At 47.2% G+C, this 27,996-nt stretch overlaps 1 protein-coding gene across 1 annotated transcript; it reads left to right on the top strand.

Moving 5' to 3' along the window:
- On the top strand, positions 1 to 27,996 carry Ehd3 (EH domain containing 3). The gene is made up of 6 exons (XM_028778984.1): positions 1 to 594; positions 11,142 to 11,318; positions 15,588 to 15,685; positions 21,976 to 22,388; positions 22,872 to 23,036; positions 25,499 to 27,996. Exons 1-6 carry the CDS (start codon positions 368 to 370, stop codon positions 26,024 to 26,026), a joined length of 1,608 nt encoding a protein of 535 aa, XP_028634817.1. The 5' UTR covers positions 1 to 367; the 3' UTR covers positions 26,027 to 27,996.

Raw genomic sequence — 27,996 nt, forward strand, 5'->3', positions numbered from 1 at the left:
GGCGGCGGGATGCTGCTGCGGTTGCGGAGCTCTGTGCGCCGCTGCCTACTCCGAGCAGCCTGGGCACCGCAGCAGCGGAGCTCGAGCATCCTTTAGCCACCTATCTGGGGGAGACACAGAACTCACGCTTCGGCTTCCCTCCCGGCAGGTTCGTCTTTAATTTCCAAGGTTGCAGTTCTCTTGACACAATCCGCAGCATCCTTCTCTCCAACCCGGCTGTGGATGAACCTGGGGCTGGACTGGATCCAGAAGCTGGGGCAGCCCGGGCCATGGTGCGTCTGAGCCCTGAGCTCTGGTAAGGAAGCAGTGGCTGCGTTGTTCGAGCTAGGCGGGTGCCACTCCCGGGAACCTTCTCCCAGCTGCCACAATGTTCAGCTGGCTGGGTAACGATGATCGCCGCAAAAAGGACCCTGAGGTCTTCCAGACAGTGAGCGAGGGGCTCAAGAAACTCTACAAGACCAAGCTGCTGCCTCTGGAAGAGTATTACCGCTTCCATGAGTTCCACTCGCCCGCCCTGGAGGATGCTGATTTCGACAACAAGCCCATGGTCTTGTTGGTGGGCCAGTACTCTACCGGCAAGACCACCTTCATCAGGTGAGCCGCATCTGGGTGCTGAGCCTTCCGGGTGACGGGTGACATGGAAAGTCTTCCATGAAGGGCTCTGAAGAAATCTCAGTGGGAGGCCTCAAAAGTTGACCCTGCTGCCAAGTCCCCCATTGAATCCTACATGATATCCTCCTCAGTTCTTAGCCTTGGTCGTTTTGAAGCATTCAAATTAAGAATCAGCCCTGTTGTCTGATTTGGGCACTGTGAAACTGAGGCACAGAAGGAACCAGACATCTTATGAAGGTGGGGTATCATAACCCTCCCTTTGACTAGGACCTCTGTATTGTCTTGGGAAGGGCTCAGGATTACCCAGGGGAGCCTTACCTTTGCAGCTGAGTTCTTCTCCTGGTCGCAGGCTTGGGAATGGGGGTGAACTGGAGACTCTGGGGTCTCTTGCTCTTTTATAATTTTTCCTTCTCTCTGACAGCGCTTTTAGGTCTGTCTCTTACAAAAGAGAAGCAGGATACTTTTAATAGGTTTCTTTCTTTGATCTTAATAGTTTAATAATAATATTAAAGCTCACAGAAGTAGAGGAGATTCATCTGAGGTGCCTCATCCGGCCCTTGACTCTGCAGGTGAGATAGCAGAGGTGATGAGAGGGTAAGTGATGGTTCAGGGCCTCTCGAGATGGAAGCAGCCCTAGGTGCGTGTAAAAAACATTAGTGCCTGTAACTTTAACAACGAGTCTTCCATTCCATTGAGTGATAGAATTTGAGGGGTGCAAGCATTCAGGGAGAGTCAGAAACATTCCTATCTCTGAAGAACAGGCCTCCCGCCATCTTCAATGTGTACAGTCTGCCAGGCCAAGCTGCCTTTTTTAAAGGTTGAGGAGTATACACATTCCGAAGGTTAGGGACTGCTTATGGCCCCTTGGGCTGAAAGTCACACTCGTACAGGTGCCATATCCTCCCAGAGTCAAGGGTACCCATCTGCAGCGGGTTTGAAAGCAGCAGTCCTCATATTTCTGGGTTGGCATCTGTGACATACAAAGCCATGTGCTTTGCTTGGTAAGGAGAGCAGCCTGGTGGCAGCCTGGTGACTCATTTTCCAGTTTCCCATGTCTCCAGTGCTCAGCTTCTGGGAGCTGTGTGTATACCATGCTAACCTGTCCTGTCTGAACACAGTACCAAGTCATTTGTCTTTGTGGCGTGGACATTCTTGGGCTGTCAGCTTGACCTGCATCTTTGCAAGGTCAAGTGATTTCTGAAGTGGGGACCTGGGGGTAATGGCTTATTGACTTTAATATATTTTAAGGATGAGAGATAAATCCATTGTTTTTCTTTTTTCACTTTATTTTTAAAAATCTGAATCACTTTTCTTTTAAAAAAGAAAATAATGAAAGCTATAAAGCTCTCTTTAGAAAACTACATGTGTACCCAAAGTTTACCTGTAGTGTTGAGTGGATTTAACTGGGAACACAGAGGGAGAATCTTGGATTCAAAATTAGCCATTAATTTTATAAAACACCAATTGATGCCAAACGTGCTCCAGAGATACCTGGGTTGTGAACACAAGTCCCTTTGTATGGCTGTTCTCCACCCTATTGGGTTTATGCCTCGTGGGAAGTGTAGGCAATCTGCAAACTGCTCTTGGCTTCGCACAGCCTGCCCTGACCCTCTGATCATCCTTGGTCATGACCCTGAGGACATTAAACTATTGGAACATCTCCTTCCCACAGCAAAGGCACTTTAGTAGTTCTGAGCATCTCCAGGGACTAAGCTCCGGGGAGTTCCCAGCAGCCATCTTTCAAAACGGGAGGGAAGAAAGGCAAGTGTGTTTTAAGAGCAGGGTCCCCGAGCAACAGAAAGGTTTAAGTGCCTTTGTATGGGATGCCCTCTGGATTTTGCCTGAGTCACCACAGACTGTTACTAGATCTAAGAAAGTGGCCGAGTGAGGTGCCCCACATTATCCCTTATCTGAGGGAGGCAGATCCCTTTTCTTGCTTATCCTCCTAGTCTGAGGGGGCCCCCTTCCTGCTCATAACAATAACTGAATTTAGCTCATACACCCCAAACTGTTTCCCTTCTAGAAAGAGGGCAAGAATGGAGAGAATCATCTAAAACAAGGAAGACTATAACACAAGGGTTTCCAAAACCAAACTGTACATTTTTCTTTCCTCATTAAATCCAACAGTTTCATTTATTGTTAGAAAGTGAAGAATAGAATAAGCTTGAAAAAAGAGACAAAACTGTCCATAATCTATAACTCAGGAAAAAGAAAACATTTAAAATAGTATGTTTACCTTTTCTGTCCTTACAGCTGTCTTATACTCTAGTGAGGTCATACCATGAATGGAATTTCATAAGCTAGACTTTTTAGTTATAGTGTGAATATGCCTCACATAACCATCATTTTTATCAGCTATATAATATTTCACTTGAGCTAGATACACTCTGTTCCTTAATTAGCTGCTACTTTCGAGTGCTGCTGATGGTTCCTGATTTGTTTGCTGCTGCAAGATTACTCTGAATAGCATATTCTCCACAGATTGGTCTTGTTTTTTTCAGAGATTACAAGAAGCTTAGAAAAAAGGGCCAAAGGTTATGCAGCATTTTTCATAAATATTTAATTTTTTTAAAAAAGTTTCTCTATTGAGTCACATTCTGGAATTGTCTTCCAAGATGGTAGCACACACAACTATCACTTTCCCCTGAGTGTGTGCACCCTTGTCTGGCTCTTAGCCTTCCCATCTCTGTCTGAGGCCTGAGCCTGGGAAGAACCTTTCCCCTCCAGGACTTGCCCCTTGAGTCCTTCATTATTGGCTTTTTGTCTCCTGAGTGTCCATCCACTTTCTGCTCTGCGTGTTTGCCATGAAATCTATTTCTTGTCTTGGGAAGAACACACAGAAAGGACATTCTTGTAATAACTAATTGACGTGCTGTGATCTCTGCCTGAAATAACTTCCCTGGCCTAAGGCCCAGCAACCCAGAGTAATAAAATAAACAATAAATTGGTCTGTGGGCTGCTCCCTCCAACACAGTCTGTCTTTTTGGAGCACAGTAGCTCTGTGTCACTGGCGGTCTCCTTCCGCCTCTGCTATTTCTCTTGCTGGCCTGAAGCTTTAAGCCCCTCCTTCTTTGGACCTGTTGGACTCCTGGCCACCTTTTCTTGCTATTTATTTTCTGGGCCTCCTCTCTCTGCTGGCAGACAGGAGAAAGGAGGTAGAGGTAGGCAGGAACTAGTCTAGGTACCAGCTCTTACTGTGGTCTCCTTGGGCTTTGCTTGGGCTGAAGAGGAGAGGTCTGAGGTTCAGAGCCCCCACTAGAATGTCTGGGTTGATCCTGAGCCTCTTCTGTAGTAAGCCTTGGACCACTGGGATGCTGGGTGTTCCAGAGTGAGCCCAACTTAGCTGGCTCTTTGAACTGTTCACATTTCTTCTAGGACTCTGCAGCCTCCACCAAAGGTGACTGATGTAGTGTTTCCTGTGTTTGCTGCATCTGTTATCATTTCCAGGGTGGATAGGATGGGGTCCCAGGGATGGGAACCCAGATCTTACCCTGGTCTTCAGTATGAGATTACCTCATAAAAGATGATTTTCATGGAAACCAAAGGCAGAGAGTTCACCATCTTGGGAAAACCCACTCTTCTGTGGACTTAACTCTGCCTGCAACAGTACCTAGACTACTTCAAGGCTCTGCTATCAGGAGTCAAAGGGTGTTCTTTTATTGTCTTGGGTCAGAGTCTGTTGGGTTCAAAGTGGAGCTGGGTAAATATTCAGTTGCTTTTAACCAAGGCTCATTGGTTACTGAAGGGAGAAACAAACTTCAGACTAGAGGAGCTATATCTGCCTGCCTCAGGTCCAGTTGAGGAATCACCTTGAAGCCAGGCATCTGGAAGTCAGTAGAGACAACAGTAGAGACAGGTTTGCATTGTAACCACTCCCATTGGCTGTGGGACAAAGGCTGTAACCCAGGCTAGGTCAGTAAAACCTGGCTTCCCTACTTTTTAGTCAAGAGGCTGACAAGGAAGGATAAGGGAGGTTACACTTCCATTTCTCTCTGATCTTGTTTCTTTATCCATACCATGTGAATCCTAGTAACCACTTCCTTGGAACAGGAGAGTTCAGAACCAATTCTGAACCATTTAGTTCCAGGTACCAATGGGGTGGTGGGTATCAATCCCTTCCTTCTTTCTAGTTAAGGATGGTGCTAAGGAGGTAGAGCTTGGTGAAGGTAAGGGCATGCTGGCTCTCTGTACTACAGAAGGGCAGAGGAGGAACTGATGCTGGGGTAACTAGTGTCCCAGATGGATGGGCCTGTCATGGGGTAGAGCCAGCAAGGGAATGCTAAGACCAGCCAATCCCAGTTCTAAACTGTTCTACTGCAAGTACTTCTTCCCATAGCAGAGGGTCCTTGAACAAGGTACCGTGGCAAGTTTTCCTGGGGCATGGAGCTGACTTCTTAACCTAGCTACAGTCTTTCATCTACTTTATGTCTCTGTGTGTATGTTACTTTCTCCCTAAAACTAAGTCAGGCTGATGGGGCAAGAGTTATCCTGACTTTATTTTAAAGTAGAAGGACCCATGGCTGAGGGATTCAAAGATAAAGATACATAATACAAAGACCCATAATACAGGACAACTGTGCTTTTCGAAGGCGCTTAAACTACCTACAGAGGAAGAGCTGTAAGATCCACTGTTACAGGAGAGAGAGAAGACTGTATGTGCTTTGTGGGTGAGGTAGGGGATGAATCTGTTAAGACTTCATGGAGGACACATGTGAACTGGGTTTAGAGATGGGTGGGAATGGGCCGAGTACCTGCAGGCAACCCTGAAGGGTTCATTTTCTCTAATTATTGTTTGTGTGATTGTGGGAAAAGTCTGATACAGGCCTTGCTTTCTCAAAAATCTTGTGTATTACCTCAAACAGTTTAACTTTTTAGCTGTCATAGTTAGAAACCAGGTGTTTCCCTGTTTTACCAGCCTGGGAGGAGGCCATTCTTTTAAAATGTTCAGTTACTTAGGTATTTAATTAATGTGTCCATGCTTGCCTGCCTGTGTGTATGTGTCTATGCTGTATGTGGAGGTCAGAGGACAATTTGCCAGAGTCAGTTCTCTCTTTCCACCACGCTAGAGATCAAACTCAGACTGTCAGGCTTGGCAGCAGGTGCCTTTACCCACTGAGCCATCTTGCTGGTCCCAATGTTCTTTTGAGCAACTTGTTCAGGGTCATGTCGATGGTAGAGTTGTGTGAGTCCCTAAGGCACTTAAGAGAACAACAGATTCTTCAGATCACTTGGTGCACCTAACCCAGAGCCTCCAGCAACAGTGTTTGCAGGTCTTCCCCCTTTGTAGTTCCTTCCCTGCCTGGGGTTAAACCCAGCAGCTGCTCAAAGCCTGGGCCTCCTTGCTGGGGAGACGGGTGCCTGAAAGACAGGCCTGAATGAGGCTCTTGGCTCTATGCCATACCCTGCATACTTAGGTCATCAGGAAAGCAGACCACAGGCTTAGATTGCCAACTAAGCAGGGCATAAAAAAATGAGGAAAATGTTATGAAATAATTTCTAGTTAAGAAGCATATGAAGAAAAATCGCCCTCATGGGAAAAAATCAGATTTGTGTTGAATTTCCCCACACATATTTTATGGTTTAGCCTTTATTTCTTTTGCATTGGATAGCAAGGGAAGGGAGACACCAAAATCCTTTCAATGTTTTGGACCTCAAAGTTGACCCTGAACTTGAACATGCTATTTTTTAGCTGACTCTGTTGCAAAACTGAATTAATGTTGTCATGTCATGCAGGTAAGGTTGATTACATGGGAGGAAGTTCAAATCACAGAATAAGCATAAACACAATATAAGGAGTGTTCTGTCCCTCCTTATTTCATGTGTCCCCATCTCAGCTGGTCCCACCCAGGCTTGAATTAACTTTTCTTTTTTTACACAGCTGTGGGAATGTTTTTGCCCAGGAACAGAGGCGATCTGTCCCACACCCTGTAAAGAAGTAGTGCATGAGATTCCTCAATAGATTTTCCTTTCTGGACACAGTGGTGGCTTTGTTTGAGGAGCACCCGATGCCACAAGCCATACCCAAATGTCTCTGAGAATTTATCCCATCCAGTTCCCTGCTTGGCCTGACTGTAGCCTCTGGGCATGCTCTTGGCTTCCTTAGTCTCTGGGTTTCCCCAGACTCATACAAGGTCAGCAAGTTTTGGGTCCTGTGAGTGTAAGAAGCCAGCAGACCCAGCCCAGAGCCCTTTGCCCAGCCACCTCAGGCAGTGGCTCCACAACTCCCCAGGAAGCTGTCCTGTTAGGCTGGGCAGTGTCACCCTTTGTTCATCTGCTGAGTACAGCATGTCTTCCAGAGCTGGAATCTGAGACGCCTTCTAAAGAACATTAGCTCATTGCTGCTGTGGCCTCATTCATTCTGGGCATTTTTGAGGCTGCCTCAGAATCGTTCTTTCCATCCCTCTAGTTCAGCTGTCCCCATCCACACTCCACTACACCTCCTCTATGGGTCTGCATAGGACGGAGTAGCCAACATCAACTGTCCCAAATCAGTACACAGATTTCTCACAGGGAATTTAGCCTTACTGTTTCTCAGTGTCCTTTTGAAAACCACAGGGTCAGGACCTGCTCCTGCCATCTGACAGCAAGAGCATATGCATATATATCATATGCATACACATGTATATGCATACACATGGGGTCACTGAGGCTGAATGTGCAGCCAGGGGCTGTTTCTGGAGACATGTGTTCTCGAATTTGTGGGTCTCAGTGCCTCCTCTTTGCCCCAGGCCCTGGCTCTAACCAGCTTCTTGATATACTTTTGGAGCTTGTATCACTTTTTGCTTCTAGTTCCACATGGGGATGGGGAGCATCATTGTGGGCCAGTCCCCAGAGGTGGCTGCATTTCCTGGAGGAGGCTTAGGTCTTGAAAGGAGACAGTGGCTATGGTGATGAAAGGCATGAGTTCTTAAATCCAAATGCCAGGCTCAAATCCTAGGCTATCTGTTAACTGACGTGTACATTGGGCAAATTGACTTTGGTCTCTTCCCCTTTAAAATGAGAAAGGATGTCCATAAAGGGTACCAGTTAAATATGTAGCACATGTAACTAATTTAACTCCCAGAACAGTCTACAAGGCGGACTTACTCCCTAGGTGAGTAATTCCCAATCTGTGGGTCATGACCCCTTTGGGGATTGAGCAGCCCTTTTCACAGGGGTCACCAAGAGCATCAGAAAACACAGACATTTACATTACAATTCATAACAATAGCAAAAGTACTAGGAAGTAGCAACAAAAATAGTTTTATGGTTGGGAGGTCACCACAACATGAAGGGTATCATATATGTGCATGTCGTAGACAACATGTATTAAAGGGTCACAGCATTAGGAAGGTTGAGAACCACCATCCTAGGTGCATTTGACAAGGAGGATCACCACGCTAACAGCCCGGTAGATATGAACAGAAGATGAGATGGAACATTTAGAACGGTGTCTGGCATATGACAGGCAAGACATAAGCCTGAACTGTAATTCCCTGTGTGATGGAGGGAGGTGCTGAGGCCATGGTGTTTACAATAAGTACTTTCTAAAGGGCATATGCCTCATAGTCAGAGAGCTCTTGGTCCTGTCTCACTCAGGAAGTCCCCAAGAGAAAAGATCACCAAGAAAGCAGAAAGCATAGTCCTATGTGCTTTCTATGTGGCTTTGTTTTTTTCTGATCACAGCTCCAGCACAAGCTCTCAAAATGTTGTTCTGACTGGAAGAAATCCTTCTTGAGACTCCCAGTTGCTAGGCAGGATGGGAGAGGTTTGAGGGGATCCCCAAGGCAACCCAAGACATGCTCCCCCTCCCTGCTGCTGTAGAATTAGTCTCTGAGAACATCAACAGCTTCCTCTGGGGTTGAGGCTACTGCAGCTGCTCCACAGGCTCCTTGGGGACAGAGTTCATAGCAACCCAGCCCAGGAACCATGGAATAGAGTACAGCTCCAAACGCTTTCTGAAGGCACAGATAGCCTGCTGAGACCCAGAAGAAACCCAGCAGGTCTCTTTGAATCCTGCCCACCCTGGAGAGGCAAAAGATGGCAAGGAGTTCAAACTTGAGCCAAGGAGACTGGACCTCTAGCCCCAGAGCTGGGCCTTGGTCAGCTTTCTGGGAGGTGATTTCTCAGAGGAGTCAAAGATGGGAGAAGATCAGAACCAATGTCTCCCCGCTGGGGGCATGGGTTCCTGCCCCATTACTTGAGAAAACCATGTAACCCTTTTCAGCTTCCTTGGAGCCTATAGGGAACAAAAGACAGCATTACCAGACTTTCAGAATAAAATGTAACACTCAGAATTGCTATTATATGTCAGCGGTTATTATTAAGACAATGTCAGGGTTAATATGGAGCCTGCTCTAATGCCCTGGATGTGTTTGAATCAGGCGGGAACGTTATAAAGAGTAGCATTGCTAAGGTCTTGTCCCTGACCAAGCAGGTTAGAACCATCAGAGTAGAGCCCTAAATCCATCAGCTGATGCTCCTCAAAGATCATGAATACGTAGCTAGTACTAAAGACCAAGAAGCTAGGCCTCTGTGCTTCTCATTATTCCTGAGCCCTCACTTTGTAGGTTTGTGTTTCTCAGGCAGCATCCATTAGTGCCCAGCAAAGATGCTCTGGGACTGTACTCTGGCCAGCCCTACCCTAGGGTAGATCCATGCACCATTATTCAGTCCAGACCCCCACTGTTGGTGTTCAAACTTGACCCAGGATCCTAAAGGGCTCTGTTGTCCATCAGCCTTAATGACTACTTCCTGGCTAACCATACACCCTTTCTCTTGGCCTCTACAAGGGGCAACAGAGTTGGGGAGGCAGGTGGCCTAAAGCTCTTGCTGTCCAGGCAATAAGAGCAGAGAGGTACCTGTCATGCTATGATACTGTCAGAGTTTCAGAAGCAACCATCCTCCTGCTCCCTCAGGAGTGCCATCATCAGGGATGAAAATAAATGGTTCAGAAGTCCATTCCTGGCACAGTAGCCCAGGAAACAAAAGAAACTCTGAAGATCACATTGGCCAGTCTCCTAGATCATGAGGTTCAGAGCAGGGAAGAGGCCTGCCTGGGCCTGGCATGAGCAGACTCAAGTACCGGAAGTAGAAAGTGAGCGTGTTAAAAACCACCCCATAAAAATAGGCAACACCTCTTCCCCTCCTTCCCTTCTTTCACTGAGATAATGTGTCAATCCTGTGCCACCATTTTTCTCCCTTCTAGACAATAGAAGCTGCTACCAGATATCAATAGGAATTTCACTTAAAAATGTAGTAATTCATATAATGGAGTTCTACATAGTTATTAACAAGGATAAAGTAAATCTGGATTGCTGTCTCTCAAATGTGTTAAGCATAAAATGAAACCAATGACGACTATTATCTGCATAACCACTGCAGAGTATGTAAATTCCTACCCGTGGGCTGCACAACATCCTCTGTGGTTACTAACTCTCAAGCTGGGGGCAGGATGTGTGTGTGTGTGTGTGTGTGTGTGTGTGTGTGTGTGTGTGCAGGTGTCAGGTGCAATTGAAAAGCATCAGTACATAAAAGGTAAATTTTGATTTACTCCACTTTAGGTACAGAGATAAAAAACAAACACTTAAAAAGAAAAAAGGCACAGTTAAAATCTCAACCCAGCAACCTCACCATGAACTGAAATACTGGGGATAAAACTGCCCAATGCTTAAGGATGCAAGGGAGACAATGTGCCTTGTGCAAGTACAACACAAGGTGTCTTGAATATAGTCTTATGCCAGAAGCTTGCATCAATAGGATAATGACTAGAAGGAAGGTGTAAACTGCTTAGAAACTTCATTTAGAGCCAGGGAGATGGCTCAGGGGGTAAGGACTCCAGCCACCAAGCCTGAAGGCTTAAACTCAATCCCCAGGACCCATAGTGGAAGGAGAGAGCCAACTCATTAAAATATCCTCTGATTTATCACGTAGCCATAGTGACACATATCAGCATGTACATACACACACACACACACACACACACAAAATAAAACTGTAACACACAATAAATAAATACAAATATAGTATGAAAAACCTCCAGTCATCTATGTGTAAGTCTATATAGCACATGTGTACATGGAATGTTTCTAGAAGATCTAGAAGATCCAGAATGCAAAGAATGAAGAGGAACCAAACTCTAGGGTGAGTTGGGATTCATTTTTCATAGTTTATTCTTTATTATTACATATATGTATATAATGAATGATTTCTAAGAAGCCAGAAGAGCCCTAGGATTGTCTAATTATGTGCCTGTGTATGGAAATCTCAGCTGGTTGCTTTGATTTGTAAAGTCTGCAAGTCCTACTGGAGTTAGGAATCAACTTCAGACCATGGGTTACTTCATGGCCCAAACCTTGCTTTCGTTCACCCCCTCCTGAGAGGGCCAAGAAAACAGAGTATGTGAAGTTCAGCTAAAATCCTGCTTCCTCTGCTCAGTGGTTGCTCTGGAGCTGCCCTTCTCCCATGACCCATGTATGACCAACTGTGTAGTAGACAAACAGGGGCCCATTACGAGCACCATAACTACATGACTGCACTCTTTCCTCCAGGTACCTGCTGGAACAGGATTTTCCAGGCATGAGGATTGGGCCTGAGCCAACCACTGATTCCTTCATAGCAGTGATGCAGGGGGATGTGGAGGGGATCATCCCCGGGAACGCTCTGGTGGTGGATCCAAAGAAACCCTTCCGAAAGCTCAATGCCTTCGGCAATGCCTTCCTCAACAGGTGAGTCGGGCTGGGGAGGGGTGCACTGCTGAGTCGTCTCCTTGCTTCTTTTGTGGGCACAGGGGGTAAAAGGAGAGGGTTGTGTCCTGGGAGATTCTGTGTCTTTTCTGTACCTGTTTCTTGACTGGTGCCTGAGTGTAACCGAGTCAGCCATCATGGTATGGGACTTGACAGCAGTAAATGCCGGGCTGATACCACCTGATTAAGGACCAAAGAAGGATTTGACAGTCCTGGATCAGATGGACCTACCCTGCCCTACCCTAATAAAAGTGTTAAAGGAAAGTTACATGTTTCCCAGCATTAGCTTACACCATGCCTGGGATTATTTGTCCAAGCAGAAGGGAGCAATAGAAGGTTCCTTCTTGTTCCTGAGTGTTCTACTTGGAAAGAATACTGGTCTTAAAGAAGAGGCCTTGAGTTTGAGCAGTAGTTCTCATAAGCTCCTGTGTGACCTTGAAAGGTCACCTCCCTTCCCCTAGGACAAATTAAAGCCTGAAAATACCAAGGTCATCATGAGGCTTTGAGTGGGGAAAGCCCAGAGCACTGGTTCTCAACCTTCCTGATGCTTCAACCCTTTAAGACAGTTCCACATGGTGTGCTGACTGCAGCCATAAAATTATTTTTGTTGTTACTTCATAACTGTAATCATGCTACTGTTATGAGTTGTAATGCAAATATTTATATGTAGTCTGATGGTCTTAGCCGACCCCTGTGAAAGGGTGGTTTGACCTCTGAAGTGTTTGGGACTCACAGGTTGAGAGCCGCTGCTCTAGAGAGTGCTGGACAAGGTAATCTGGCTTTCACATTATAACCATACTCAACTGGAATTCAGACAGGTCCCCTGGATGTACTTGTTAATATGATTAATCCAATTTGCATGTACATTGCATTCAATTTCAAGGCTACTTTTTCTCGTTGGAGATATTTCAAATGAAAGTAGAGACTATGGGGTTTGGCTTCAGACGATCCTGGAACCAGAGCCCACCTTGAATTGTGGCTTTTGGACAAGTTGCCACCCTTCTCTGTGTCTTGCTTTGCTTGGGTTTAATCTAGAGTAGTAATAACATCTCTGAGGAGACAGTGCCGAGGTGAGCAGCATACTGAACAGAGCACACTTCATGCCCAGTGCATAGCAACTAACAGAAATGTTAGATTGTGGTAGAATGGTTAGTTACTGGGTGGAGTTTTCACTTTTTTGTTTTTAAATTTGATTCCTGGGCGGAGAGATGGCTCGGCAGTTAAAAGCAGAGGACCTGAGTTCTCTTCATAGCACCGGCCTCTGGCTGCTCACTGGAGGGGATCCTGTACTGCCTTCTGCATATCCTCCATAGTCATTGTATTCATGTACACATATCCCAACACATATTTAAATTAAATATGTTAGACACACATACAACATGTATTTAAATTTTAAAAAAATCTTTAAACTGACTTCCTAGTTATACAATGAGAGAAATGGGTACCTACTGGTGCCATACTCATCTTTAGAAATCGAGGCTTATTATACAGAAACATTTTCAGTGTCTTCTGTCCTGTAAATTTTCCTATAGTGATATGCAACTCGTAATACTCTGAGACAAGAAGGGACAGGTGGTCTGGTAAACAGTGTGGAATGACAACTGGCAGGACACGTTTCCAAAACAGGGCCAGGGGGACAAGAAAAATCACTGGGGAGTTAGTCTGATGGTGAGGGAACCTCAGGAGGTAGGTGTGGCTTCATAGAAAAGAAGATTGAATCAGTAAAAATGAACAGAGGTGGTCAGTACTGAGGTGTATTGGGTTGAGGTCCTTGAGACCACAAGTTCCTACTTCCTGGAGCTGAGTGAGGAAGGCCAGATCCAGATAAAGGTGAAGAGAGGCACATGGGATACTAAACACAAAATAGTTGTGTGTTGAGGGAACATGATGTAAAAGGATGAGTCAGGAGGTGTGACTGAGGCATCTGGGCTGGGAGGCACGATGCACTCCATTTTGGATGCCGCAGTTTGCAGTAGTGACTGTGAGTCAGCTAAGCAGCCTCATTCTTCTGAGTCAAAGAGGAGCTGGCTTCCAGATAAGGGGGGAGAAGAACCAGGGGTACACAGAGTCAGTCATCAAAAGAGATGGAGGGCAAGGCTAGTAGTTAGTCCTCCTTCAAGATAACTGCTTACAATGATAGTAGTATCTATATGTAATGACATACGGTCAGCTATGATAACAGATGTGTGTAATTACCATAGTAGCCAGCACATTCCTGACAGAGGAGTGCCTTTATGTCATTAACCAAACCCAGCAGGTCCCACTAACTCTGTGATTAGACTTTTTGAAACCCTTGGTGTGTGTGTGTGTGTGTGTGTGTGTGTGTGGTGTGAAGTCTGTGTAGCCATGGACAAACTCCTGCAGTATCGCTGTCTTCATCCATAAGATGACAAAATGCAAGTTGCAAAAACTCTGGGCCCTGCTCTCTTCCTGCAAGTGTGTAAAGAGCTTGAGAGAGGAAAAGCATATAGACAGCAGGTAGCTGTACTTGTGTGAATTTCTCAGTAGGAAGTGACGGGGAGAAGGATGAGGGAAGACACCATTTCACTGTCTGTCTCGCTGTAGTGTTTTCGTTTTTTAAACAGTAGAATATAGACTAAAAGGTTCTGACAGCCATTTATAGCGAGCATGTGTGTGAAGCTGTTGTTTGGGGTTGGGGGGAAGTACACAGGAGGCAGTGCCTCTAAAGTGCCTGCCTTCTCTCTTTGAATCTGTGCTTTTGATGATTAAAATGTTCAGCCTGGGAAAGCAGACCCAGGTGAGGTCCTGCTTCGGGATTCGTGACCACAGGGACCTGTATGGTCCTGCTCTGGTGAAGCAAGGTTGGAGGGAAGGAGGCAGGGTAGCCTTCAGGGCTGCACCATCCCCCAGGCACAATGCCAATGCCAGAGGGTGGAGTGCATGTTTTATTGCAGGGGGCTCCAGGCCTTGGAGGCAGCAGCTTGGGTGAGCTCAGCAAGAGGACTGAGTCTAGTCCACAGGCACCTGCTGGAAGATGCCTCCCAGTAGAGGAGGGTAGTCCTCAGGGGCTGTGTGGAAAAGCTGGCATTTGACGTGGGCACAAAGTTATGGGTGTGATAACCATGGAAGGGTGAACAAAGAGCATTCCAGGAAGAAGAAACTGAAGAGAAAGAATACAAGCAGAGAGGGATGAAAGAAAGCTGCTCAGTGTAGGGATCTCTAACTAGAGCACAGGGAGGAGCAGGTACTGTGCACTCACCACTAAGACAGTAGCTGATAGGGACACCTGGGGCCTGCCGGTCATGACCACTCATCTGTCTGGTGCTGGCCATAGATTCCTGGTCACCTTCCTGTACCAAGGAGAATCCGTTTCACACATTGTCAGCACATATCCCTGTTCCTCCTGAGTAAGGCTGGACAGCTATCCTAGAGCACTGTCTGGATGAGCTAGCCCTTTAGATGTCCAGATAACACACTCCTGAGAGGCATAGCCCATCTCTCAAGGACAGCCTCAATGCTACCTCCCCCAGGAAGCCCTCCCTCAAAGCCATCTTTCTGCCTGGATTCTAATAAACTCTTCTCCAACTTTGAGGTGCTGGCCCCTCTGCACCCTGGTTTTTCATTGCTGTACAGATAGCATCTTTGCCTCCACCAGGGGCAAGGATAAAAAATGGTATTTCATGGGGATCTTGACACTAGGGGTTCAGAGTATGAGCCCAGGCTGCCTCAGGATCACCTTGGGAATTCCTGGAAGAACAGATTTCCAGTTATACTGCAATCGCTTTCAGTGTCTCATGTAGGCTTGCAGATAACAACACATGCAAGATACACAGGGATGTCTACCAAGCATCAATCAGAGGAGGATTCCCATACCCTAACTATTTGCAGACCTCGAGATTTGAGAACACTGTGTTGCGGAGGTAGAGTTCTAATTGATCATCAGGAGCTGCCCAAGCTAAGTAAAGCTTTCCCAGGCTGGCCAGGGATCATTAATGACTTGGGGCCACAAGCATTAAGCCAAGGCTTTGGACAGACATGGGGGATGGCATACCACTATGGAGTAGCCCTAGTGGCCAGCCAGCATTTTACCAAGCACCCTGGATACAAAGCACTCCAAAACAGGATGTAGCAGGTGGAAAGGAAACCATAACGCACTCCCGGGGTCAGCTATCATACTTAGCAGGCCCACATCATGGGGCTTGGGACCCTGTAGCCCGTGGTTGAACCCTTGAGGCTGAGCCAGTGATGTCTCAGTGGCTTACCACAGCTTTCATCTCACCATCTGTGCAGGTTTGTGTGTGCCCAGCTGCCCAACGCTGTGCTAGAAAGTATTAGTGTCATCGACACACCGGGGATCCTCTCTGGTGAGAAGCAGAGGATCAGCAGAGGTAAGTGGCACCCCTGGTGGGAGCGTTAACTCTACCCTTCTAGCCTTCCACTCCTGGCTTCTGCCTTAGCTGCCATGTGCCTCTAAGTAGCCCATTGTCCTTTCAGCTTTATTTAGATTTCAGATTTTTAAGACAGAGTCTTATGTAGCCGGGGCTGGCCTTGAACTGCTGATCTTCCTGCCTCTACCTCTTAAGTACTGAGTTTACAAATCCGTGCCCCAGCATTCAGCTGCCCTATCCTTTCTGTACTATGCTTTGAATCTTTAGCAACAAAATTAGACAAGATGCACTTTCCCCAAACATGATGCTGGTAGCCTGGACCAGGGCCAAATTAGCACTCAGAAGTCAGCCTCCGGGAAGGGTCAGCCTTGGACTAGCTATTTTCTCTGGGAAGTGGCCAGGACTCTCTGAGTGTTGACCTCAGATGACACATGCCTCCCTGTAGCATGTGCTTCACCCCGTGTGCTCCATGACTCCTAACTGACAAAGGTCTATCCATCTATCTTATCATCACAGCAGGGCCTAGGAAGCCTTTCTGCAAGGGTGTGGCCTGTACAGGTCAACACCCACTCACTCCCACACCTCAGTGTCCTCAGACATGGAGTAACTGTCTATACGACCCGTGGATCTAGACCCTTGAAGGTTAGCAGTGCAGGCCTTTGACCCAGGGAAGGCTCTGTACTTCTCTCTCATCCCCCTTTGAGCTGCCCTGCTTCCTCTGCTCAGATCTTTGGGGTCACACAGTGTCTGTGTGTGAGCACAAACAATCAGAGAGGGTGCTATCGAGGCCTGCTGAGAAATAGCCTTCTCTAGGTGAGCCCCAAGCAGGCCTTCCTAGAGCCCCCCCCCTAATTCTAAAGCAGTGTTGGAAGTAGAGTACCACAAAGTATCTGAGCAAAAACTCCCTCTGTCCCTGGAGGTAAAACCTGGGAAGCAGAGAGGAAGGAAGCATTTGAATTGAGAGGGCACCTCCCAGGCTCACAGATTCTTCCTCACAGATTCCCAGTTCCTGTAATTGGTAACTTGCGACAGGGTCCAGGAAGCCTGGTCCCTTGGCCCTTAACTCTGGGCTCTGATGGAATGAGGACCAGTCAGTCTGCACTCACCCTGGATCTGAGTCTAGGCCTAAAGGGATTTATAGGCTCACAGGGTAACCTGCAGCTTGCTCAGGAACACTGGGAGAAGTCAAGCTGTCGGGGAGGGGAGAGTACATCCCATGCACCTGCTAGGCCTTTGTCTGCAAACCTCAGTGGCTGCTCTGCACATACTGGGCACTAGTGTTCCTGGCTATATTTCCATACCCTCCCTCTGAAAACTGATAAGATGCCAGGCTCTTCTTGTCTCTGAGCAAAACAATGACTATGCCAGGGTATTCTCTGTGGTCCTGAGTCCCTGACTGATGGAGCTGCTGGCAAAAGCAGCCTTCCAAACAAACAGAAACTGAGTGGGGCAGCCACCACCCTCCAGTAATGCTGACTTTAGCACCCTGAGAAGACCAGAGTCAGGGAGGACATCAGATATCCTACTGATCCAGGTGGTGGGACTTGAATCAGGAACACTGTCTGGGTACACAGCGTCTCCCATCCTTCTCCATGGTTATCATAAAGCCAGAGTCTCAGTTCATCCCACTCCAGACCCTGTTACTCACACATTCTTCATACATATACCCCTGTCCTCCCCTCCCCCACATGCATGCCTGTACACCTTCTGACACCCCCACACAACATAAGTGTATAATACACAGATCTAAAGTTGACTGCCCAGACTTCCTTCACTCCTGGGACTGGCCACAGTAGATTTGGTACTTCCTACCTTCTTCAAGCCCAGGTGGGCCAGGTCTCCTCAGATATTCTTACTGACCCTTACTGACCAAGCCTTGCATGAGGGCTCTAGCTGAAGGGTTTGCAGAGCCTGAAATTATGCCCCCTCACCACACCACTGCAGGCTCAGGGCTTGTGGCTCAGCACAAGGACTGGAGTCAAGTCAGCACAAAGACCTTGCTCTAGGCTGCCCAATCCCTGGCAGTCCTGAAAAGCTGCTCCTCAGGGCTCCCAGAAAGACCTCAGACATCATAGAGGTGGGCCTTCTTCTTCAGGCTAATGCCAAACAAAGTGTGATCCTTATTTCCAGGTAGTCTACTGTCCAGGCTTGGGGAGTGGTGGGGGCAGCAGTGTATGGCTGTGGAGAAGCCATGTGCATGACATTTTGGGGCTGGCACTCAGGGCTGAAAGAAAAGGCTCTGGAGTAAGCAGGAAAGGCAGACAGAAGCTGTTCCTGGAAGGGGCAGGATGTGGCTGGCCCTGGTTCATTACTGGAAAGGGGCACGGATGCAGTAATGGGGAGCTCAGAGGGATCCGGAAGAAGTCATACCTTTTCACCTGGAAGCCACATTTCCTGACTGTGCCTCAGATTGAATCCCTGCACAGTTCCACTCTGGGAACGTCATCTCAGGGTTTTACGCTCTCATCCTAGACTGTACACAAATGGAAACTCTCCTTCCAAATGCTCAGCAGGCTCAGGAAAGGTGACACAAATAGAATGGGAACCCTGGTCTCCCATGTCCCAGTTCTTGACTTTTGGCATGTTATCATAACCTGTTGGGAAGACAAAGGAGGAATGGGGGACAAGCCTCTCAAGTTCCCTCTTGAGACTTTGAGGGTGTGTATCATTCCTTCTGCCTTTGAGCACTTAAGGGCTCAAAGCCTCTCAAGTTCCCTCTTGAGACTTTGAGGGTGTGTATCATTCCTTCTGCCTTTGAGCACTTAAGGGCTCCTGGGGTTCCTCAGATGACCAGCTGGTAAACCCAAATATGTGTGGGCATTCATGTGCTAGCGAGGCTGGTGAGGAATGGCTGAGCCCTGACGCCCTCCAAAGGCCTTGTTTCCTTACTGGGGCCATCTGGAGGCCTGTGATGAGTCTGCTGCATTGCTCCCCATTGTCAGCTGAACCCTTCCCCCACTCTTGGTACTTCATGCCTCTGTATCTCTCTCTTTTTAAAAACATCTCTAGACAGTAACAGATTTTTGACAAAGTGTGCTATATGGCCACCACAAGCATCCTGTTCACTCTGGGTGATGGGGAGCAGGAAGAATCCACTGAGGTCGGTTTCGAAACTGAAAATGCAAAGAATGACACACTGTCAGACAGCGAGGGGAGCACTGGGTGATTAAGGAGAGGCCTTCCCTTATTGAGTTTGTCTCATTGATTTCCTCCTGCCTGGCATTAATTAGAAATGCTTTCTTCCCGGCCCTGCAGCCTGAGGGTGGGGGCTACAGATCCCCGCAGGCTTCCCAGACACTGGCCTGGAGCCTATCCGCTGGATCCCTGGGTACCAGCAGACATTCTCAGAAGAAACCAGGAAGGACCACTTCTGTATTCTGTCTCTCCACCCACTGATTCAGAGACTACAAGCGATTGCGTGTATTCAGGCATAGTTACTGAGAGTCTCAGAGCCATTCCTGAGATCAAGGGATATGGCCATCTGGTAGTCACCTAGGGATATGGCCATCTGGTAGTCACCTTGGTCAGGCTGTACATATTCTGCAGTCTCCGTTCAGACTGAGCTCTCTCCTCCTAATGTCAGGTATGCTTTCCATGGCTACATCATGGGCTCTGCATTCAGACAAGTAAAAGACATTCAGACTTGCAGAAGGCCATTCAGAAAACAAATGAAAACGGTTATCCTGTATTCCTCTCCTGATTATGCCCAGTCTTTGCCTTTCCCATGCCTTTATTTCTAGGCGTACACATAAGTCCAGGCTATGGAAGCAACTTAAGATTCATCCTAGAGATCACTCAGGCCCTGGGGTAACCAAGAGCCCTGGAGTAACCAAGAACTAGGAGGGTTGGCAGAGCCAGGACTTCAGCCTCACTGTCTTCCCCACCACACACCTCCTCACTGCTTGTCATTTGATAGCAGTTTACCAGAGTTTGCAGAGTTTGCAAAAGTAGGAGGCCTAATAAGCCGCCTCTGTGTTTATTGCATCATGGGAAAGGTTCCTGGAAGCCATCCCTTTGTCAGCAGACCCCAGCAGACTTCCTATAGGCACGCCCAGGGTCCCAGAGGAAGCAGCCTCCAGCAATTCTCCCTCTTTCTGTCTCATCTCCATGTTACTGCATTCTCTGTCCTCACACCTCTGGGCCTGGAAGCAGAGAACTGTAAACCAAGAAAAAGAGTTCAAAGGTCATCCATCCCAGAAGCAGAGATCAAGGATAAGCAAGGGGATTCTATTGCCCAGCATATCAAGTTAATAAACTAAGCAGAAACTACAGGGAACCTACCCAGGCCAGTGTTCCTACAGAGACACAGCCGTGCCAAGCAAGCTTCATCCTCTGGGAACACATGAGGAGTTCTTTATGAAGGGGCTGGGCATTTGGCCAAGATCCTTAGTAAAAGATGAGAGACTTGTCAGCCTCTCATCTTAGACTTGATCTTCACAACCCTGTGGTCAAGGCGTTGGTGGGTCCGAGTTTAGAGACTGGAAAAGTAAAGGTCCAGAGGTGACCTGATAAGTGCTTCCTGGATGTAAAAGGCAGAACAGGATTCTATGTCAACTGTGTGCAGCATATGCTGATGGAGTACCTGCCATGTGTACCGTGGGTACAGGAGAGATGGAGAAGCATAAGGCAGGTTTGTTCAGGTTGGCTGTGGAGAGATTCCTTAATTATATGAGGGTAATGTGTACCCACTATTAGGGAGATAGAGCTCAGTTTGTAACATGAGGACCTGAGTCTGAGCCCCATGGCCCATATAATAAAAAGCTGGACTTAGAAGCATTTGTGTCCCCTTATAATTCTGGCACTGAGGAAGCTGAGACAGGTAGATTCCTGTGGCTTTCTGGACAGTCCTCATAGTCTATTTGGTGAGTTTCAGGGATAACCTCTCCTTCTATGGTTGGCTTTTCATCACTGTAACAAGCATCTAAGGCTAATAACTTAAAAAGAAGAAAGGTCAGGTCTGTCTTGTGGTCCATGATATCCTGGCTTCTCTGTTTCTGGGCTTTGGTAAGAATAGAACATCAAGATATTGGAGCATGGCAGAGTGATGTTGCTAAACTTTGAGGGACCAGAAAGCAGAAAAAGAAGGGCTTGGAATAAAAGTCTGCTTTTCCAAAGTTGCTCCCAACTCACCCACCTCCGTGACCCATTCCTTCACATAGCCCCTGTCTCCCAATAATTCCCTTGGTATTACAAATCCACCAAGGAGTTAATCCAGAGGTTATCTCAGAGCCCTCATAATCCATTCACTTCCCAGAAGCCCACCAGCTGACAATCAAGCCCCTAATAAGAGCCTTTCGAAGACCACTGCATAACCAAACCAGGATAACTTTTTCCTCTCCCAGATCTGCAGTTGCTTGCCACTGAGTGAAACAGGAGTTCCAAAGTTCCTGGAACAAGCTGGATTTGAAGTAGCTCAGTTCTGGATAACAAGGTGTCAGAGGTCCAGTCATATCCTCAGGAAGGACTCCCATACAGAATAGGAGTTGGGAATTTGGGTGAGGCTGCAGCAGTTGAGGAAGGAAGTGATCTTGGGAGCTATAGGAGAGTAAGTCACTTGAGTCTGTATCAAGAACTGAGACTTCTTCCCAACCAGAGATGGGCATAGTCTGAACATGCATCAGTAACCTGCATCTTCTGTTTTGTTCCTTATACCTTGTGAAGAATTTCTGAGTCTTTATCCAAATTCAAAACAAGTATCCAAATGGGTCATGATAATATACACCTGGAACCTCAGCACTTTAGAGGCTGAGGCAGGAGGATCTCAAGTTCAAGGCTAAATTTGCCTATAGAGAATGCTCAAGGCCAATGTGGGATACTGCAAGACAGTAAGATCCAATCTCAAAATGTCAGCATGAAAATAATGTCCAGAGTTCTTTTCCCATCAGGATCCCTGACCCCTAACTTTAATAAATGCATAGGGGCCACCCTTTATGGGAGTAGCAATGCTTATGATAGAGTCCAACATTTCCTGAGCTTCTCCATCATCCTACAAGCCAGATTCTTCCTAATGATCATCTATAGATGGAAAATGGTAAGGAGGCCTGGGGATATAACTCAGTGGAAGAACAATTAGGCAGTATGCATGAGGCCCTGTGTTTGATTCCTACTACAACACAAACACACACACGCACACACACACCACAGTAATTTGCTCAAGGTCAAACAGTCAAATGGGAGAAGCCAGGATGTGAACCCAGAGACAATTTTTAAGACTGCGTTATCTTACATGGGACCCTTCACTACACTTCCATGCCCCAAAGCTCCTCCCACTGACTATCACTCCGCCACAGGGTATGATTTTGCTGCTGTCCTCGAATGGTTTGCTGAGCGGGTGGACCGAATTATCCTGCTTTTCGACGCCCACAAGCTGGACATCTCTGATGAGTTCTCAGAAGTCATCAAGGCTCTCAAGAACCATGAGGACAAGATGCGAGTAGTGTTGAACAAGGCTGACCAGATTGAGACCCAACAGCTGATGCGGGTGTATGGGGCCCTCATGTGGTCCCTGGGGAAGATCGTGAACACACCAGAGGTGATCCGGGTCTACATTGGCTCCTTCTGGTCCCACCCTCTCCTCATTCCTGACAACCGGAAGCTCTTTGAAGCTGAAGAGCAAGACTTGTTCAGAGACATTCAGAGTCTACCCCGTAACGCTGCTCTTCGGAAGCTCAATGACCTCATCAAGAGAGCCCGGCTGGCCAAGGTAAGGCTGCTGCAAGTTCATGCAATGGAGACAGGTTCAAAAGTAGAGAGCAGTTGTAAGAACTGAGGTCCCTTAGATAGGAGAGTTATGGTTGTTGGCTCTGGATTAGATGGCCAGGTTGGAGCTTGGCTCCATGACCACCTACCTCAGTGATCCCTAGGAGGGCTACGCTCTGTTGTACTTTCTCTGTGTTGTTTTCTCCGTTTGTAAACTGAATGGACTGGTGGAGGATGAAGAGGGACAGAGTATGAAAGCCCTTGTCACTGTACCAGATACCTTAGTGTTCAGAAGCTGCCATTGTCAGTGTCTACAACAGCAGGGTTCTCACCCCCTCCACTGTGACCTTCACTCTCCATATTCTCAGCATGCTAGCCTGGTACTGTGAGGGATGAAAGAAATGGTTTCGGAAGCAGGGTCAGGAGGTGGGACTCGAAGGGCCAGTTCAGGCTCCTGCTGAGGTTGTCCTCTGTCCCTCTTTGTCAGGTCCATGCTTATATCATCAGCTCCCTGAAGAAGGAGATGCCCTCAGTGTTTGGGAAGGACACCAAAAAGAAAGAACTGGTGAACAACCTGGCTGAGATCTATGGCCGGATTGAGCGAGAACACCAAATCTCTCCTGGGGACTTCCCCAACCTGAAGAGGATGCAGGTAATGAGGGTCAGGGACCCTACAGTTGGGAGACAGCATCTTTCTAGCTGGCTGCCAGGGAATGAAGGAGCTGACAGAGCTCCTGGGAGAAGCCAGAGTCATAAGGCAAGGAAGGAGGTGGCATTAGACATGATCACTTACAGCAAATGCCATAGCCAAGCCTGGAGAGAAACAGCCCAGTTGTCCCCAAGGGCACAGGTGTGTTTGACAACACTGAAGACCTTACCTATTTGAAGGCCACATGTTCAACATCTTCACCATCTCCAGGATAATGCTATAGACCCTTAAGTGCTTAAGTTTACCTCTGAACTCCCTGGGGACAGTCTGTGGCACACAGTATCTTTGGAGTATGTTGTAAGCCCTTAAACCTAGGGATACCACTTGGGATTGTGTGTTTGGGGGTGGGGGGATGTGTCCTTTCCCCAAAGTCATTCTCAGAGAGAGTGTTTTTATCTGACTTTTATACAAGTCTCAGCTGAGGTCTTAGCATTTTCCCAGAAACGCATTCACATAAGCCTCATATAGGAACTGTCCTCAGAATTCAAGCAAGAAGCCACCATGCCATTAGACATGAGATACATGCAGAGCCTTCCTGGCATCAATAAACAGGAGCTGTAAAAGGTTCTTGTACACAACTGTTGGGAACCAAATGAATTATCTTGTCTGCAAGGCCCTTAGTCTAGAGTCTTGCTCTGCTCTCCACAGCATTCTTCATGACCCATCTGTAGAGAGGTGAGAAGCTTCCTGCCAGCACTTGCCTCTGAATTGTAGCTCTAAATAGCCTTTAAATTTTCAGCTGTGCCCATCCCTGTTTAGAGACTTCTTTCCTACATAATGAGATTACTGTGGCCAGACCAGGGCAGCAGTTGGCATCTATGGCCTTCTAGAACAGTGGTTCTCAACCTATGGGTTATGACCCATAGGTCATATAACCTTGAGGTTTCACAGGGGTTGACTAAAACTATTGAAAAACATGTTATTTACCTTATGATTCATAACAGTAGCAAAATTATAGTTGCGAATAGCAACAAAAATAATTTTATGGTTGGGGGTCACCACAACATGAGGAACTGTGTTAAAAGGTCACAGCATTAGGAAGGTTGAGAACCACTGTTCTAGAAGCAAGGAGAAATTGGATGTTCTAGGTTGAGGGTTATAGCAGGAGATGTTAGAAGAGGTGATGGGCTCGGCTAGCTCCTGGCCTGGCCATGTTCCTGCTCTAAATTCACGCACTAAACGGCACTGGCTAGCCAGGAACACTGGCCCAGAACTCTCGAGACATTGGCGTGGCTGTTGCCTCTGCCAGTCAGCTCTATGAAGTCCATGGCTCTAAGCATGGCTCTTGGGCCAGCTCAGCCACCCTCATAGTGCTCAGCTCAACCTCAGACAATAACTGCCATCCTCACGGTACCCAGTAGAAATAAGACTCTTGATTCTTAAGATTATCCAATGGACTTACATATTAGCAAATGTTCAATACCCAAGATGCCCACACAATTAGAATTCTTAACCCAATATCTAAACTTTTGACATGAATAACTACCCAAGATACCTAGAGACATGTATGTCTGCCTCCATCTTGCTTCTCCTCCTTCTCCTCCTTCTTCCTTCCTCCTTCCTTCCTCCTCCCAACTCCTAGCTCCACCTACCTCTTCTACTGCCCAATCACAAAGCTCCACTGCAAATACAGTGGGCAGAAAAAATCCTGCAACAGAGGGTCTTTCAAGAATGCAAAGATTTTTCAAAGTAGAGAATCCTTCTTTTATGATGTGGGTGGTGGTCATGTGAGGGCAAAGGGGACAGCTTTCATAAAGTCTACATACCTGCCGGTGCCTACTAGGTCCAAATTCTCGATAGGGGTCTAGTCTATGGATAGCCAGGCAATTCCACTGAGAATCCTGATTGAGAGCTGTAAGGTTAGGAATGACCTTTGGCTTTTGTTGTGGTTTTAGTTGCTTTATTTCTCATCCCCATGACTCTGGCCCTCTCACTAACTGTGACTAGTGTATGACTTTTCTACCTCCAAGAGTACCGAGAACAGTATGTAGGGAGGTATCAAAAGCACTTCGCTGTGTATTTTTCAAGCATAAGCTTTCCTGGAGACCCACAAGACTCCATGTCAGAGGTCCACCACCTTCAAGGCTCACCATTTAACAGAAAAACCTAACTTTGGAAGAAATGTCTGAGTTCCAGTTGTAACAATATTTAAAGAGATGTCAATCAACAAACCAACACTAGTTTTCTTTGTTCCCTGGCCCCAGATCTTGTTCTGTTCTTTCATAAAAGACCTATCCTTAGCCCACTGGGTCCTTGCTTCCTCCCCTGCCACAACCTGTTGGCCTAACTGCTTTCACTAGAAAGATAATTGGGCAAGGCTTCTATCTTTAATAGGAGGCTCTTTCCCTGATAAGAGCATATCCTTCCATTGTATTCTGCTTCATCCTTTTCCTTTCTCTTCCCAGGACCAGCTGCAGGCCCAGGACTTCAGCAAATTTCAACCACTGAAGAGCAAGCTGCTGGAAGTGGTAGATGACATGCTGGCCCATGACATTGCCCAGCTCATGGTGCTGGTGCGCCAGGAAGAGACCCAGCGGCCTGTCCAGATGGTGAAGGGCGGAGCATTTGAGGGAACTCTGCAAGGCCCCTTTGGGCATGGCTATGGCGAGGGAGCTGGGGAGGGCATTGATGATGCCGAGTGGGTGGTAGCCCGGGACAAGCCTATGTATGATGAGATCTTCTACACCTTATCCCCAGTGGATGGCAAGATCACAGGTGCCAATGCCAAAAAGGAGATGGTGCGCTCCAAATTGCCCAACAGCGTGCTGGGCAAGATCTGGAAGCTAGCCGACATTGACAAGGATGGCATGTTGGATGATGAGGAGTTTGCCCTGGCCAACCACCTTATCAAAGTCAAGCTAGAGGGGCACGAGCTGCCCAATGAGCTCCCTGCCCACCTTCTCCCTCCATCTAAGAGGAAAGTATCTGAGTGAGAGTGCCAGGTAACTTCAGATAGTGTCAGAAGAGAGGATAGACATGATGACCACACACACACACACAGACACACACGCACATATACACACAAACACACATGCACACACACACACGTGCAAAACTTGACAGTCACACTATAAATGAGAAGGGTTCATCTCTCTTTGAGCACCTCTCCAAGTTCCCAGGGTTGGTAGAAGGGCAGCTTTACCTTCTCTGTCTTAGGACACAGGCATGTGTCCAAACTTTCCCTCCATCTCCCATTCCCCCAAAGACATGAGGCAGTTAATGCAGATGGCCGCCCACTCTATCCCCAGTGCCTCCACATCTAGGCTCTGAGCAGATGGGAAAGGCTTTTTATGGAATAGACAATTCACTTCATTTTCTATGCTTTTATTTTTCCTCTGTGGCTTCCTAAGTAGAAATTTACTCAGGGGCTGGGAGCTGTGAGGGAAAGGAGAAGCTAAGAGAGGATGATCAAACTGAGAAACCTCCATAGGACACTGTACCACACTTGAAAAGACACTTGGACCTTGAATTCTGCCTGCTGCGTTGTGTCAAAGACTCCCAAATGGGAAGAGAAAAAGAACAATTTGGTAGGAAAGCACAAGGAAGCTGCCCTGTGGTCTTCTTGAACAGGGCATTTGTAGTTCATGGGTTTATTGCCGCCCCACCCCCACTCCCAGTCTAGTGTCTCTGGATACTCAGTTTCCTTATACATACCAAGTCAATTCTGCGTGTCAGGAGCAGGTTAGACACTTTATATGTTTTAATCCCTGTGGCCTTCACGAATGCCCTAGGCCAAGTATGCTTCCCTCCTGTTACTGCATTTTCCAGGTGAGAAGCCAAAGACTCAGAGTAGTTTGGGGTAGGTACCTTCCCAAACTCCTGGAAGTCACAAGGAGAGAAGGTTTAAATCCAGAATTTGAGACCCCTCTATTTGCCTCAGTTCTGTGATGGATGAAAGATCTCAGTATTACTACGTGGTGACAAACCACAGGACAGTCTGAACACACAGCCCCTCACACAGCCTCCCAGAGCATCCAAGCAAGGGAAGAAGGCTTGCCAGCCTTTGCTGGGCCGTCAATCTGGCCATCTGTCACCTTGTAGAAGCAAACTGTGCCTTCTGGCCTGTGCCTCGTGATCACAACATCACAAAAGTCCAACCCCGCCATCAGGAGAGTGGACTAGCCCGCTAGATATTGTCTGTGCCTGTTTCTGCTCAGCCCCCCATTCATTAACCTGAAGCATCCCAGCTCATTCAGCCACAGGCTTTCACAAAACAGGACTTCATGATAATTCACAGAAGGCCATCTTGAGAGGACTGGGACCTTATTCTCTATAGAGTTCCAGGGACTCTGGCTTCCTTGGCAAAAATTCCCATCATTCTCAGTGCCCTCCATCCTCCTCCACGGTCTCCCCCTGGCTTGCTCCATGGCCACTGATGCAGTGGCTGTCAGCTACACTCCTACTGTGATGGAAAACAAAGCAAGTATAACTTATTTTGTATCTATGTTCAGACTGTATCAACTGTTCTGTGTATCTACAATGTGCTTATAATTGCAGTGTGTTTGTCATTAGGATTCATGTTAATACAACATATTTACCCTTTGGTACTCTTTTGGAGACTGAGTGTCATTGTATAGCACTGGATTCTGACACAGCATGCCTAGTGGGAACTTTGGAAGACAGTAGCTCATCCACTCAAAGATCATCACTGCAGCACCTTCTGCTGGACTAGTGATCCTATCTAGTGGCCAGCTTACATGAAGCTACAATGGCCACTGTTTCCTGCTTTGCTTACGTGGAGATGTTCACTTCATCAAACTTACATTTCTCTGAGTCAATAGTAGAGGAAGAGCAAGACAGAGAGATCTGAACTCATGAGACAGCCCCAAGGTAACCCAGCAGAGGACCCATTTCCCTGTACTTTGTGTTGAGCCAGAGGTAAAATAAAATAGTAGATCATGTC

Source organism: Grammomys surdaster, unplaced genomic scaffold (genome assembly GCF_004785775.1).
Source record: "Grammomys surdaster isolate TR1022 unplaced genomic scaffold, NIH_TR_1.0 343, whole genome shotgun sequence".
NCBI classification, from domain to species: domain Eukaryota; kingdom Metazoa; phylum Chordata; class Mammalia; order Rodentia; family Muridae; genus Grammomys; species Grammomys surdaster.

Bases quoted from the DNA above. Each gene is read 5' to 3' on its own strand.
- Ehd3 (XM_028778984.1), top strand. From the start codon at position 368: ATGTTCAGCTGGCTGGGTAACGATGATCGCCGCAAAAAGGACCCTGAG. The intron at 595-11,141 runs GTGAGCCGCATC...TCTTTCCTCCAG, and splicing joins GGCAAGACCACCTTCATCAG to GTACCTGCTGGAACAGGATT. The intron at 11,319-15,587 runs GTGAGTCGGGCT...CCATCTGTGCAG, and splicing joins GGCAATGCCTTCCTCAACAG to GTTTGTGTGTGCCCAGCTGC.